This window comes from Tiliqua scincoides, chromosome 8, assembly GCF_035046505.1.
Source record: "Tiliqua scincoides isolate rTilSci1 chromosome 8, rTilSci1.hap2, whole genome shotgun sequence".
Classification (NCBI taxonomy): Eukaryota; Metazoa; Chordata; class Lepidosauria; order Squamata; family Scincidae; genus Tiliqua; species Tiliqua scincoides.
This window is the reverse complement of record NC_089828.1, coordinates 53,252,597-53,267,487: the sequence shown is the minus strand read 5'-3', so window position 1 is coordinate 53,267,487 and position 14,891 is coordinate 53,252,597. Positions and strand designations below refer to the sequence as shown.

At 49.6% G+C, this 14,891-nt stretch overlaps 1 protein-coding gene across 8 annotated transcripts in view; it reads left to right on the top strand.

The window, feature by feature from the left end:
- The window catches only part of MSI2 (musashi RNA binding protein 2), a 474,139-nt gene that overhangs the window by 259,323 nt on the left and 199,925 nt on the right, over nt 1–14,891 (top strand). For all 8 annotated transcript variants that reach the window (XM_066636684.1, XM_066636689.1, XM_066636688.1 and 5 more), the window contains exon 7: nt 7,661–7,709. In XM_066636684.1, coding sequence (XP_066492781.1) covers nt 7,661–7,709 — 49 coding nt within the window. The remainder of the gene's footprint in view (nt 1–7,660; nt 7,710–14,891) is intronic.

Here is a 14,891-nt window from a genome sequence, read left to right as displayed (position 1 = left end):
CCCTACAAAAAAACGGTGCGGGGTGGGGCAGGCTTCGGAAAGGGCAGAGGCAGAGATAAAAATGTTCTGACCTTAGGAAACAACAACAGGGGGGTAAAAGATAACCAATTAGGCCTGCCTGAAAGGGCAGACTGGCTTGAAAACATCCAGGGGTATCACCCACCGGTTGGTCCAAACAAAAAGACTCTCTTCTCTGGAGTAACTTCATTCCACCCCACACAGCCTTTTGAATTTTGCAGCATTTCAGAGCGTTCTCTCTCTCTCTCTCTCTCTCTCTCTCTCTCTCTCTCTCTCTCTCTCTGTTGGGGGAAAAAAAACATTTTATTTTACTTTGTTTTTCTGGAGCCTGATCCAAAATTCAGAAGGCTTGTTAGCTTTTCTCACCACCACCAATTAATGGGAAACGGAAATGTCACCCTTTGAAGTGAATGCAGCACTTGCAGGCAGCCCCAGAAGAGGGGGAGGGGGTCAGGGTTATTTAACCCAGGTATGTAGCTTGCTCCCCCTTGTCCCCTCCTTCCCCAGTTCCTGGAGCTTTGCGGTTACCTTGAGAAAAGGCGCTTTTCACATACTCAGAATGCTTTCCCTCTTCACTCGCATTTTTTGCCAGCTTCCGGACATTCTCACTGAATCGTAAGCTTGAAAACAAAGCTGCACTCCTGAGCTTGCTTAGTTGCACTGCTGGGCCAGGCAAATCAGCTAAGCATGGCTGCAGCTTTGCATGAAGAATGTCCCAGGTTCAATCCCTCCTGGCATCTCCAGGTATGGTTGGGAACCGCTCCTTCCTAACCCACTGGAGAACTTCTGTGAGTGGGTATAGCCAGTGGTGTCACTAGGGGGATGCGGGTCACACCGGGTGACATGCATGTGGGGGGAGGGTGACACCACTATCAGCCAAAAATTTTAAATCTTGGTATTTTTGAATAATGCCATCATGTTTTATATCAGATGTTGATGTTGGCAACCTTCAGTCTCGAAAGACTATGGTATCGCGCTCTGAATGGTGGTTCTGGAACAGCATCTAGTGTGGCTGAAAAGGCTGATTCGGGAGTGACAATCCCTTCCACACTGGGAGCAAGTGCAGTCTGTCCCTGGTCTGTCTCCCTGGCTATGGGCCTTCCTTCTTTGCCTCTTAGCCTCAGACTGTTGGCCAAGTGTCTCTTCAAACTGGGAAAGGCCATGCTGCACAGCCTGCCTCCAAGTTTTATATCATTTGATGAGTAATTTCATGCAGAATGCAGTGGGGAAAAAAACCATGTTGAAATATCTCTATTCTGTCAAAACTTATAGCCCAGAAACCAGTGGGGTGGGGTGATGGTGCATCACTATTGCCCCACTGTCTGGAGCATTGCCCTGCCCACTGCATGAGAGGAGGTCTATCATGGGTGTGACTTGCTGGCCTCCTGCAAACTCTAGTGACGCCACTGGGTGTAACCAATGCTGAGCAGAAGAGCAGATGGTCTCAGTATAAGACAGCCTCTGAAACCACAAACAATTCTACTGCTTTCCAGTTTTTAAAGCCACAGGGGGAGCATTGGTCATGGTAGGATCCCTCCTTCTGTTGCACGTACTTTAAATAGTCTCAGGCTGCATACAGACCTGCCCTGTTCCAGAGGTTGGCTGCATGTGAGATTGAACCAGGACTTCTGGATGCAAAGCGTGTGCTCTGTCACTGAGCTATGGTCCTTGCCCCAGGTTTTCTTGTAATGGCTGCATTGTCTCCTGTTTCAGCTGTTAGATCGACGATGTTCCCAGAACAAACTGCAGGGCTCATCTCTAACGGGGGCAGCGCACACAGATGCACAATACCTCTACCAGCTCGTTGATCAGAGAGCCTGCAGATTGGGTTGGCGGTGGGGCTTACATGCAAAGTCGGCCCATGCTAACTCGGTGCCGTCACCTAGGTTTCCGCTAAAACAAACTGCTGTTCCGCGTCACAGTGTGTGGTGCTTCCCCCTGAGACAAAGAACGGCTCCCTTATCGGCTGGCTTTCTTGCTGTTTGTTACTCTAGCTACCAAAGTAGCTGGAGGCAACTCTGTCAACAAAGGGACTTCAGAGCGCAGATACGGCCCCCTTCTGGGATGTTGGGAGCTTGCTCTAACTTCTCGCTGGAACGTTGAGTTGCATCCGGTTCCCACGTGGCAGTCAATGTTAGCTGAGCCACGTCTCGCCGCGGCATCTGTTGTCAGGGCAGATATGAGGAGAGGTGTGCTTGGAGGTACCAGAGGAAACACCGAAGGGAGGCACAGAAGGGTCAAAGCGGTGGTGTAGCTGGAGGGGGTCGGAGCACCCAGTCCGGCAGGGAGTCTCAGTGCGGCGTGCAAGCGGCCCCTCCCTTTGGAGCCATTCCTGGCAGGGGGAGCAAAACGGAGCTGCCCCCCTCCGGCTATGCCACTGGGTCAAAGTACACTAGGAGCGGGCAAGCTTTGCAGTCCTCTCCGGCACTGGTTTGGTGGCAGTACCCTCTCTCTGCCCACCTCCATCCATCCCTCCTGCCACTCCCTTGGAATTGAAAAGGAAGAGGATGGAGCAGAGTGGAAATGTAGCGGAGAGGAATTTCCTTGGCGCTGTAGCTCACCTCCCTTCTCCACACTTTGACTTCCACCCTATTCCCTCTTTTAAATCCAGGGGGTGGGCAAAGGGTGATGGGTGGCTGGCCAGAAATGTGTAGGGGCAGCATTTTGCTCACCATCTCAGGCTTTGAACCTGTCCTGGAGCTTTATCTCACATGCTAGAATTTTGAAAGACAAATGGTGGTGTATTTCATATCAGTGCCCCAATCCTAAACATATTTTCTGTTGATTCTGGTGGAGTTAAAAGCCCTTTTCTCAGCCTGGTTCTGTTGCAAACAGTTGGAAGTGAGCCCGTAGGGCAGTGCTTCCCAAACCTACAATGGTCACAGTGCTCTTCTTTCATGGAGTCCTCTTCTTCCAGGCTCTCCCAGGTGCCACCATCTTGGTCGACACAATCCAAGATGGCAATGCATGGGAGAGGAGGGAAGAAGAGGCCTCTGGGGACTTCCTGCACCACCCCTGTGATTTTGCTGTGGCATCTAGTTTGGGAACAACTGCCAGTGCACTAATCTTTAGTATTATTGAGCATGTTAAAAGTGCCTTTCCTTCAAGTAACCACAGAGGCCAATTGGAAGGGGGCAAGCTGCTTTTCTGAAGCCAGCCTCCTCCCTTTTCCACCTGTGCAAAGGTGGAAAAATCCAGCCCCACCCCGAAGCACACAGCCAATGGATAAACTGATAACACTATTATTAGGTCCTTTTTCATTATAGTTGGGTGTTGCTGAGTCTACCTGCCAGAATAGCCTTATAACAGTGGTGTAGCTAAGGGGGTGCAATTGAAAACCTTTGTTTGAATACTGCCATCATATTATGTACCATCCAATGCGGAATTAAATGCAGAATGCAGTGAGTCAAGTCGTGTCAAAATGTCTCTATTCTATCAAACATTATCAAACATTATAATCAAATAACTAGAAAATAAAAACACAACTGCATTATGTAACAAAAACTGGGTTTTCTTAACTGAAAACTGACCGATGAGACTGATCGTTCTGAGAGCCAATTAGGTGGTGTTATGGTACAGCAGGGAACCAATAAGGTGTTAATATGGAGGGGGAACCTGGGGGAAGCAGCTGAGCAAGTGGACAGCGAGCTGCTGGGGGGGGAAGGCGGATTTTCCCCCATTTTCACTTTTTAAAAAGCCCAGGCGTGATGTCGCTACCGGGGCATCATTTTGAGATCAGCACTGGGCTATAGGATAATTAGCTATGCCACTGCCTTATATACATGGTTGCATCCCTGATGAAGAGCAAAGAGAGCATTTTCTCCTTCAGATTTGCCTTTTTTTTCTGGGCTCAGTGTAAGGTGTTAGTTCTTAACTTTTAAAACCCTAAGTGTATGGGAGAACCTGGGGCCTTAAGGACTGCTTCTCCAATGTGCATTCCTTCAGTCCACTCTGACCCCGTGCGCTCTTAAATATCTGAGGGTCTTAGTCCACATATCCCTACCAACTGAGTACTGGTAAGTGTCCTTAAAGTGCAGGGCCTTCTCAGTTGTGGCACTCACATTCTGGGATCCCTTCTGGGAGGCCCGGGAGGCCACCCGACTGAGTGGTGTTAGATGCCTAGCAGAATCCTGGCTGTTTTGTTTGCAGTTTGTTCTCCTGCTTCTGGGATTGGGCCCAGTCTCTCTAGAACAGCCTATTTCTTGCTCTGCAGAGCTGTGCTTTTCGACAACTTGCTCTCTTTGTACGTCTCTATTGGCTCTTGATTAGGTGGCTCAGAGGTGTGCTTTAATTGTGGGTTGTAGCGCTCTGTGCTGCCTTGATTTCTCTTTCAGGATAAAGTGGGGTGCAAATAATTGAAATGAGTGAATGAGAGGACCCCCACCTGTTTAAAAAGCAGGAGGAGGCAAGTTTTGTGCGTACTTTGTGAGCCTTTCAAGTGCCGTTGAGGATCGAGCCAAGTTGTACCAATCTACAGAGCTAAATGAACCATGACATCCATTCTATAGGGCTTTTCTTTATCCCCCTCCGATTTATTTATTTAAATTGAATGCTGTGTTAAATCTCCTTTCGGTTAAGGCTATTACGATGCCTTCCAGACAAACTCCTTTGGATGCTTCTTTAAGGCTACAGCATTCTGTTGGTGAAATGTCCCAAACGCTCTTTGGGGACAGCCCCGCAGAGGCGGCGTGGGGGAGAGGAATGAACGATGCGTTTGAAAAGCATCCAGAGAGCCCTTTTCTCTCTCTTGAAGAGCAGTGTTGAGCCTAGGTGTGGTCCTGCAGATTAAACGGAGGTGGAATACATCATGCAAATAGCGGCAGGACTTAAAAGGACTTTTTTTGTCTGGTCACACTTGGATGCGTTTAGTCAGCCAGGTCCCTCTCCTTCTCTGAAGTGGAAATGGCAGAACCAATGCGAATGTAGCCTCCCCTCTTTCTCCCTCTCCTCTCCTGCTGCTTTTCAAAGGTCTTTGGAGTGCCTTTGTGGCTGAGAAGGTTTCTGCCTCCAACCCCCCTTTCAGATCCGTCTTTGGGCTCAGTGGCTTTGCTGGAGGAAGGTTATGGCCTTAAATTCTCAACTCCTCTCTCACCCCCCCCTTTGCTCGATGGGTGGATTCTTGTCTGCCTCAGTAGATTGGGGAGGGAGAGAAGAGGCTTCTGTTTCAACATTTAGCTTTCTGGGACAAAGCCACTTTTGATTAGGGCTGTGCACAGCCTATGAGGGTTTTGGTTTCCCATAGTTGTGTTTATGCAGGTGTTCCCCCCCCTTTTTCTGCAACCAAAGCTCTCTGAGTGAGAATGCTTGCTACTGTCCCTGATGAGTTTGTACTTGTCTAGCAGAGAGTGAGGGTGCCAGCAAGATTAGCTGGAGTGGGAGCCCAGATCTACCCAGCCAGTAGACCTGGGCTCCCGTCTGGACTTGGAGCCCAGGTCTACCGGCTCCATGTCCAGGCTCTAAGTTCAGGCAGGAACCCAGGTCTACTCAGCTGGTAGTCCTAGGCTCCTAGCCCAGACAGGCCCAGGTCTACCCACCCAACAAACCTGGGCTACAGAGGCCATCAAGGTCAACCTGGAGCCCATGTCTACCCACCTGGTTGACCTGAGCTCTGGAGTTGGTAGTACTCATGGCCCCTTCCCCAACACAAACACTGGATCCACCCCTGGTCTCTGCACTGTTTTCTCCAAAGTGGGTGCTTGAGTAGGAGAGTTTGATGGATTTCAAAAGAGGCAGCAATGGTAGCTCTTATTTGGTGGTGACATATGTGAGGGGTTTCTCTGTTGTGGCACCCATGGAGAAGACTTGCTCCTGCCCTCGTGAGACTTGTTCCCTCCCTAGTGGTGTTCTGGTGCCAGCTGAAGATGCTCCTCTTCCAACAAGCCTTTCTCTAAGCACCTCTGGTCAGTTTGTGAGTTCTTCCTGACTCAATTGTGTGTTAACTGCTACTGGGCAAGAGGAATCCAAGTGCCATTATGGGTTCCCTAGTGTGTGAGAAGCCAAAAATCTGTAGCCACCTCATGAGATAGCTGGTGTGGTTTAGTGGATGGAGTGCTGGGCTTAAACCAGGAGAGCAGATTCCAGTGAGGCCATGAAACTCACAGGGAAGGGTGGCCTAGTCTCTACACAGTATTGTAAATGGGAAAAACCCAAATGCGCAACATAGATCCTTGGAGATGCCCTGCCCTGCCAGATTCTCAGTTTCTGTTGCTGACCTTAAGTTCCTATATGTGGTTGGGATAAAAATGTGATGGTGTGTGTGTGTGTATAAAAAAGATAACTGTAAAATGCTCTATATGGGGGCTGCCTATGAAGGCTGCTTAGAAACTACAGTTAGTACAGAATACAGCTACTTATACATTTCCCAGCACAATTTTAGATTAAGACCTTTTTATCCCAATTGCCCTTTGGTTGAGTTATTGTTTGTTGATGTGCTGTCTTTCTGTTGTCATTTATAATGTTTTTATTTTTTGCTTTGCCTTCTGATGTTTCATTATTTTTTTATTTCTAAGCCGCTTGGAACTTCCATTTTTTAAGATAGGACAGGTAGGGCGTTAAATCTAGGAAATAAAATGAATATACATAGGCATGTCTATAACTAGGCATGTATATAAGAACCAGTATGCAAAAGCATTTATCAAAGGGCAAGGAATATGGAGCTGCACCCTAATAATATACTTTTTAGTCAGCGAATCCCTTGGGAATCCGAATAGGTTGGTTATATGAATTAGCTTGGTATGGAGAACCAGTTCACATGCTCAGATTGCTGAGGTCATTGTCCATCCATGCCATGAATTCCATTGGAATCAGTACATCGACTTTGTCCATCCAGAGCATTTCAGTTTCCTAATTTTAATGTTGTTGTTGGCAGCCTTCAGTCTCAAAAGACTCTGGTATCGCGCTCTGAATGGTGGTTCTGGCACAGCGTCTAGTGTGGCTGAAAAGGCCGATTTGGGAGTGATAGTCCCTTCCACACTGGGAGCAAGTGTAGTGTGTCCCTGGTCTGTCTCCCTGGCTATGGGCCTTCCTTCTTTCCCTCTTAGCCTCAGTCTGTTGGCAAAGTGTCTCTTCAAACTGGGAAAGGCCATGCTGCACAGCCTGCCTCCAAGCGGGCCGCTCAGAGGCCAGGGTTTCCCATCTGTTGAGGTTCATTCCTAAGGCTTTCAGATCCCTCTTGCAGATATCCTTGTAGCGCAGCTGTGGTCTGCCCGTAGGGCGCTTTCCCTGTACAAGTTCTCCACAGAGGAGATCCTTTGGGATCCGACCATTGCCCATTCTCACGACATGACCAAGCCAACGCAGGCGTCTCTGTTTCAGAAGTGCATACATGCTAGGGATTCCAGCTCGTTCCAGGACTGTGTTATTTGGAACTTTGTCCTGCCAGGTGATGCCGAGGATGCGTCGGAGGCAGCGCATGTGGAAAGCGTTTAGCTTCTTCTCCTGTTGTGTGCAAAGAGTCCATGACTCGCTAACTCCCTTTAATTTTAATGTTAAGTATTTCATTAAGCTATAATGAGGTGTAATGATACTTTTATTGCTTGACATAAATGGCTTTGGGGATCCTCCTGGATTAAACAGCAAAGCAGAAAATAAATAAGTTTGAAAGACCTGTCAGTCAAACTCCCCATTTCCTTCTGTCTTGCAGGTAGAGGATGCTATGCTGATGTTCGACAAGACCACCAACAGACATAGAGGTAAGGGGGGAACCAATCCCCAATTCTGATGACACTTTTTCACTCCAGGGCGGGGAGTACACTGTGGCTTGGAAGGATGGATGGAAGGATCATTGCCAGGCTACTGAGAAGTTTTTGTGTTGTGGGAATTAAAAATCAAACATGGAAAACTTTCTGGGTCAGAAGATGGATTCAGTAGTTGGGTGTCCAAAGAAGAACAGTCCTTCCTTTGAGTAAGAGAAGGACTGACTTAGCTGAAAATGGTTTTTGTTCATTGTCCAGTACTGCACGGTGCCTGAGATTCCAGAAGGCTTTTGAAGCCATAATTCAGAGCCGTGGTGAGACTGTGCCCATTTCAGGCCTCAGTCTTGTTGTGTCGGTACATTAGGCAAGTACGAGCAGTGAGAGAGCAGTTGCTTGGGTTACGTGGTCTTTTCTATGACATCAACAGCCGTGAAAGAATTTACAGCCAGGACATTTTCTAAATGCCAGCATATTAAATAAACCACACTCTAGTCTTGCCTGTGTTTGATCAATAGCCAGATTTGCAGAGCTGAATTGCAGTGGGTGTGGCTTCCATATCCCCCCTCCCCATACATACTTACAAAACAAACAGCAAACTGAGCAGGCTGTAAAAGTTTTGAGATCCGATGCGGCACTCGTAGACACCAGCATGCCCGCTCTTTTGCCAGTCAGTGTGAGCAGAGATGGGGAAAATCACCTTGCTGGGTGGTGTCTACAGTAGGGAGAGCCAGTATTCCCCAACCTTCTTGAAGATATGAGACTTGACATACTTCATAGCAGCCCCACTGGTGCCATTTGCTGTCTGTTCTACATCTTGTTTCCTTCTTCGTTGACCCAGACCACAGTTCCCATCCTGGCCTGGTCCCTGGAGATGCTGTATCTTAGGGATACTGTAAAGTTTCTGCTGCCGTCGGTTTGAGTCTCATGTCTCTGAGCCAAAGGAGGGAGACGAGGCCAGAACAAAGTCCCATTGCTCCCCGGCACGTATCCCTTTAACATCCCTCCTTGTGGACTTGCACAAAGCTTTGCAAGTAACAACTTAAGAGCTGTACCCAGTTTGCAGGGCAGGTTCTTAATCCTTTCTATGTCCCATTGGGTCACCCCACACTTGCCATGATTTCGTAAAATTATGTGGATTTTGAGCATTGTGAGCGTATAGAATTTTGCAAAGGCAATGACAGAGAGTAAGAGTTAAAAAAAAAATGAAATGCTCAGATGTACCTCACATTGAGGGATGCTAAAGAGATCCAGGTTTTAACACTGTCTCATTTGGTATCTCACCGCAGTGGGCCAAAGTTTTGATGCCATTAGCTCCGAGATTGATCTGTGTTGTGTCTCTGTGCAAATCCTTGCGCATACAGGATTTAATCTCCACTTGTGATGCCTTGTAATGGGATTCATGGTTGTTCAGGGTGGCCAAAGCATCTGTTTGAGTTTTCCCACTGATTTAAGACACTGGAAATCACTGGGCTGCAGATGGGATAATGAAGGGTTTATAGCTCAGTGAGGGGTTGAGATGGGGAGGGCCCGAGTTCCTTTGAAGTCCCAAAGACATCCTGAGCTACGGTAGAAGCTCGGAATGTGCCTTTTGCACAGTTGTGGTTACTAAAAAGACAGCAAGAGAAAAGGCTCTGTTGCTTGCGTTTCCAGGGCTGGAGCTCAGGCAGGCCTGGGAACTTGAGGCTTAGAGACTGCTCTGTGAAATGCAGGAGGGGACATACTGTGTGAATGAAATCCAGGGAATGTCAGCCAAGCTGGGGGTCGAAGCGGTGTGTTGGGGAGAGCACTCACTTTGGAACTGGCAGGGCATCTAAGCAGGAGACTTTGGGGCCAACGTTAAATGCTGCCTATGGAGCTGCCAGTTTGCACCCACGTAACGGTGCCTGGCTGTTGCGTGCTGTCCTGTAGACTAGAAGCCCTTGTTCTCTTTCATGGAGTGTGGTTGACGTCCTGCTCCTGGAGCTCTGTGCCTTAGAACATTTGTTCACGATCCCCAGCTGTTGCCTGCTCCTGTCGTTTGTCTTCCCATTTCCTCTTCTCCCCTGAATTTTCAGCACGAAAGCCATTTGAGCAGTGAAGTGTGTGCTACCTAAGAGGGCAATCTCTGGGAGTCTGTTGTTTGATGTCTGCCAGTTGGCCTCCGTGAAGGCTAAAAATAGCACTTTGCTGTCCAAGTGGGCTCCAGGAGCCTTTTGTAGCGTGGCTGAACCCAGTGAAGGAGAGTGGTCAGGGCGTTCGCTGCTGAACTGTCTGGCACCCCTTCCGCCATCCCAGCCCCCGTCTGCAACCGCGTATATCATCTCTCTCTTTCCACCTCAAATCCATTAAAGATTTGGGTTCTTTTTTCTCCTCTCAATTTTTTTTCCCTTTAAATCTGAAAGCATGACAGCTTGTGAAGACCTAATGAGAAGATGTGCAACAGGGAAGCAGCCACAACAGCCCTTGTGTGGTTCCATGAGCCTTTCCCCCTGCAGGCAGCGCAAAGGTGACAAGCTGGAGAGGGGAAGCGGCAGAATGCACTTTGGTGTCTAATTCTAGGGCTTGACTGTTCTTGTTAAAGGAGTGGAAACTTCCCCCCCCCAAACGCCTTAATTAATGCCCCTGGGGCAGGCAATAGGAACTTCTTGCTGGCACTTCCCCCCACCTGTAGCCTTGCTGAAGTAGGAGCAGAGCTAGAGTCAGCCACTTCCCCCACTCTCCTTGCAGCTTCAGATTTAGTCCTCTGGCGGCGATCGCTAAGGATGTTGTTGATGAAATGTGCCTGTTTGCCACCCCAGCACTGGACGTGCTGGCAGGTGAGCTCCAGGCAAGCTGCAGCCTGCTTGATGGGGAAGTGTGAGGCGGGCTTCCCATGGGAGCTGCTTCTTGACTCCCTCCCTGAATCTGCCTTGATTGGGTGAGTTTCAGCTCTTCGGTTGATTGGTGGCGCCCGGCAACGTCTGTGGCAGCATCTACTTTTCCCCCATGCCAACCCTTGCTGCTCTTTCGTTTCCTTTTCAAACTACTTGCACTCAAGCTGCGGGAAAAGGGAACACTGCAAGGGAATCCTCTGTCTGCGTGTCAGGCACTCAGGCCAAGAGTGGGTGGGTGTCTCAAAGGCAGGCTGCAGACTAGGAGCTGGAGATCTGGAGGTGCACAGCCAGCCTCCCCCAGTACAAGTTGCTCAGATGGAGGGAGTTCAACCTGCCTGCGCATCTCTCCAGTGTGCTCCCAGTTTGGCCCTCAGCACTATCTGGTTTCATCGTGTTTGGGATTTTCTTTGCCACAAGGCCTCATTGCCCCGGTGGAATTCACTCGACACGCAACTGATACACCTGCTAGTGGAGAGCAAGCACCTAAGGACTCCCAGAGGGTCAGATAATTGAGCAACATGGTCTCTGGCTGACCTGCATTGTACTGCACAGTCATAGCCATGTAGCCTCTGTTTGGCTTGCTCTGCAGCACAGGTCTGCCAGAACCCATAGAGGTCAATTACCTGACCAGGAGAGCATCAGTTTACACCAGGCCTCCCAGCGATCATATTACCTCGTAACCTGAGTGCCACCTCTGTTGTGCTTTCTGGAGAGGACGCAGTCTCTCTCTTTGTGGCAGTGCAAGGGGAGTGGGCTGAGAGAGAGCCTGATTCTGGGAACAGTGACTTGGGCAGAGGGCATGTTCCCTCTTTAAAGGGGGTTAATACTACATGCCTTTATTCTGCCAGTGTTGTATCGATAACCTTGGCGTAGTTCTCCTTGAAGTGAGGTAAACCTGCTTCTGGGCTGTACCATAGCAACCTGTAGGCAGGACTAAGATTTCAGAGCTCCTTTTAGATGTCCACGGCAGTTTACAATCACAGGATTAATAAAATCAATGGAAATATATAAAGCAATCAGCCCCCCTCCCCCCCAAAAAAACACAAATCAAGCTACAATAACCAGACACAGGTTGACCCCACCTCAGTTTGAACTAGATCAGGGGTGCCCAAACCCCAGCCCTGGGGCCACATGCGGCCCTCGATGACTCTCAATGCGGCCCTCAGGGAGCCCCCAGTCTGCAATGAGCCTGCAGCCCGCACTGGCCCAACACAACTGCTCTCAGCGTGAAGGCAACTGTTTGACCTTTTTGTGTGAGCTGTGGGATGAAGGCTTCCTCCACTGCTTGCTGTTTCATGTCTGTGATGCAGCAGCGGCAGCAAAGGAAAGGCCAGCCTTGCTTTGTGCAAGGTCTTTTATAGGCCTTGAGCTATTGCAAGACCTTCATTAATTCATATAAGTTCATCTTTAATATATTCATTTATGTAAACTTATGTAAATTTATTCAAATTTATTATAAATTAATTCTTTCTTTCCCCGGCCCCTGACACAGTGTCAGAGAGATGATGTGGCCCTCCTGCCAAAAACTTTGGACACCCTGAACTAGATGATCCACTTGTAACATGGGCAGCCCAATCCTAACCTGTGCTGGAACAGGCAGGCTGCCTGGCTTGCCCTGTATCCAGCACAGGGTTGGAGCTGCCTGCTGCTCAGCCTAGGGCAAGGGGAATTGTTTCCCCTTACCCCGGGTAATATAGCAGCAGCCCCAATGGGGCTCCCAGCTAAAGAAGTGGCACAGATCCGAGCAGCCTGGTGCTGTGCCGGGTCACCCGGGGGTGGGCCTAAGTGCCGGATCCTGGCTCCACCCCTCCTGGGCCCAGCCCACCCTCCCCTCACCCTGAATGTCTCCGTTCTGCCCTCCCCAGACCCCTGTGCCGGCCTGCCTCAGCTGGCACGAACTCGCCAGACTGCCAGCACGACGGCACCAGGGTCGGCCCCCAGAGGCCAGCACACATTCAGACACCAGCTTCCTGATTCAGAAGGTGGTGCGAAAGTGCCTTATGGCACTTCTGTGACGCCTCAGGGACTTAACGCCGGCCCAGCGCAATCTTAGGTTTGTGCTCTAAATGTGTTAAGACATGGCTTGTGGCTTCTGCCCCCAGTTGGAAACAGAACTCCCAGAAGTTGCAACACTCACCTGTTGAGTTCCATGTAAGTTTGCACCCTGGGAAGGAGAGGGACTGTTTCCAGCTGCTGCCTGAATTGTCTCATAAGCCACAGAAGTGTCAGCTTCTTGGAGTGATGTGTGCAGCGAACTTGTTGAAGGTGTCTGCCAGGGAAAATGTCTAAAGTGCGGGAATAAAATCTGGGGAATGTTACAAGCCTTGGAAGGTTCACACGAGGGCGGCAGCCAAACCTCATTTCCTGGAGTGCCAGACGGCTGGTGAGGAAGCGTCTTGCCTCCTCTCCCACTTGCGTGGCATAATTGGGTGAGCCATCCTCACGGCCCACTTCCTGCAGATTCTTCCTTGCGCTGCCAAGGGGCCGAAGGGATGGACTCTTCTGACTCGAGCAAAAATGACCAGTCTAGTTTCTTCCTTGCCTGAGTACTTGAATTCCACATTAATTCTACCTAGAATTCAAGATCCAGTTTTCCTATCCATAAAATGACCCCGCTCACACAGAGCGAGGGGCACACTGCATTTTTGTGTGTGATCTATCTGATGTTTTGTATTTGCTACCAGAGTCCACATTTAACCCCTTTTGTCACAGCTGGCTTTTCCTGTACCTCTCGGTCCTTCTTTGCCAGTCGGCTTGATGAAGCTTCCTTTTCTCGCTTTGTCCATCTCATAACCCCCAAGGCCAACTAAATTAGGCCAGCTTGTTGCCATTTCTGCTGGCTTCTATTGATCCCGCTATCTGGTTGCAAGAAGCATTGAGATCCAGGCCAGTCTCTGTCTGGACCTGCAAACGCCAGCCTATTACCCAAAAAGCTTGTTAGCTGTCTGCAGCGCTTGAGAAGTGTTTTGCCTTCTCCCCCCCCCCCCACAAGTCCTCCTTGCAGCCTGCAATCAAGGCAATTGCTGTCATTTCTGTATTGATTTCAAGGTAACCCTAAGTGTGTTCCTTTCCTGGGTGTGCATGCACGCATGGCTTGCTAGGCCTTTGGGGGGAAGCATGTCGCTGTGCTTAATCCAAAGACCGAACTGCAGCAGATTGTTCTCCACACATGCGTTCCGGGGAAGGTGGAATCCAGTGACTTGGAAACCCAGTGCTATCCGGTGCAAGTGACAAGCCCTCAGAGGGCAGACTGTCCTGTCCAAACACCATCCTGCTTATCTTACCTGGCAGTGGTGTTGAGGAGTGCCGATTTGCTTCAGCAGTGGGGATCTCTGGAGCAAACTCTTAGGGGCCCTTTTCCTGAAAGCAAGGAAGCCCTGCTTAGGACAAGTAACACAGGCTCTGGTTCTGCGTTACAGTCTCTGTTTATGATAGGCCTTGGCAGCTCATCAGTGCACCTTCAGCATCTTCGTGTGCACTCAGTAAAAAAATGTGGAGAAGTTGATTGTGGCCTGTCCAGCCTAGTGGAATCTGCAGTAACGAAGGGACCTGGCTGTTTCCATGTAGCAGGCTTTGCTGGTTAAACTGGGCTTGTTCCTCTAAGGGGGTCCAGGAGGAGGAAACGAGCTTGCTGACTTTTGCAAGAGACCCCAGGAGACTCTGCCTATTTCTCAAACTGTTGCCCAGGGAACCAGTTCAGATCCCTCCTGCAGTTCCTTATCAGCAGGGCCGGCTATGTTGGCCCTGTCAAGATTCGGGAAAAGGACAGGCCCCGCGGGCATTTGTCGCAGACACGTTCCTTCTGTCCAGGGCTCGGAGACAAGGCACGTGCTAAATTTGGGTCTGGCGTCCGTTTGGAGGAAGCGCCGTCCTTCCTCAGGGGGGATTATTTATTGCCTGATGTGACAGTCTTTGCTGCCTCCCCCTTGCTGCAAATAATTGCTATTTTTCCACTCCTGTTAATAAAACACATTTTTGTGGGCCTGATGTATCTTCGCAGGGTTGGGGGCGACTGGCTCCTTCTTGTCTTTGGCTCCCTCGCAGGCATTCTCAGTCTTGCATGACTCACCTGTTGTTAAGCTTCGGTACACCAGTCTGGTCTACAGTACCTTTGACTGCTGTTTTACAACCCAGCACGGGGGACTGTGGAGTCTCTCGCCCTTCAGCCATGCAGCTTTGATAAGCATCCCTCACCCTTTTTTACTTGCCTTTTCATCCAATGTCCTTCAGCTGGCTAAAGCAGCTTCTGTTATTGGATTGCCAGGAGAAACGTGTCTCTCCTAGCTCCAGCAGGAGTCCACCCCAGCTTCACAGAAGGACGAATCCA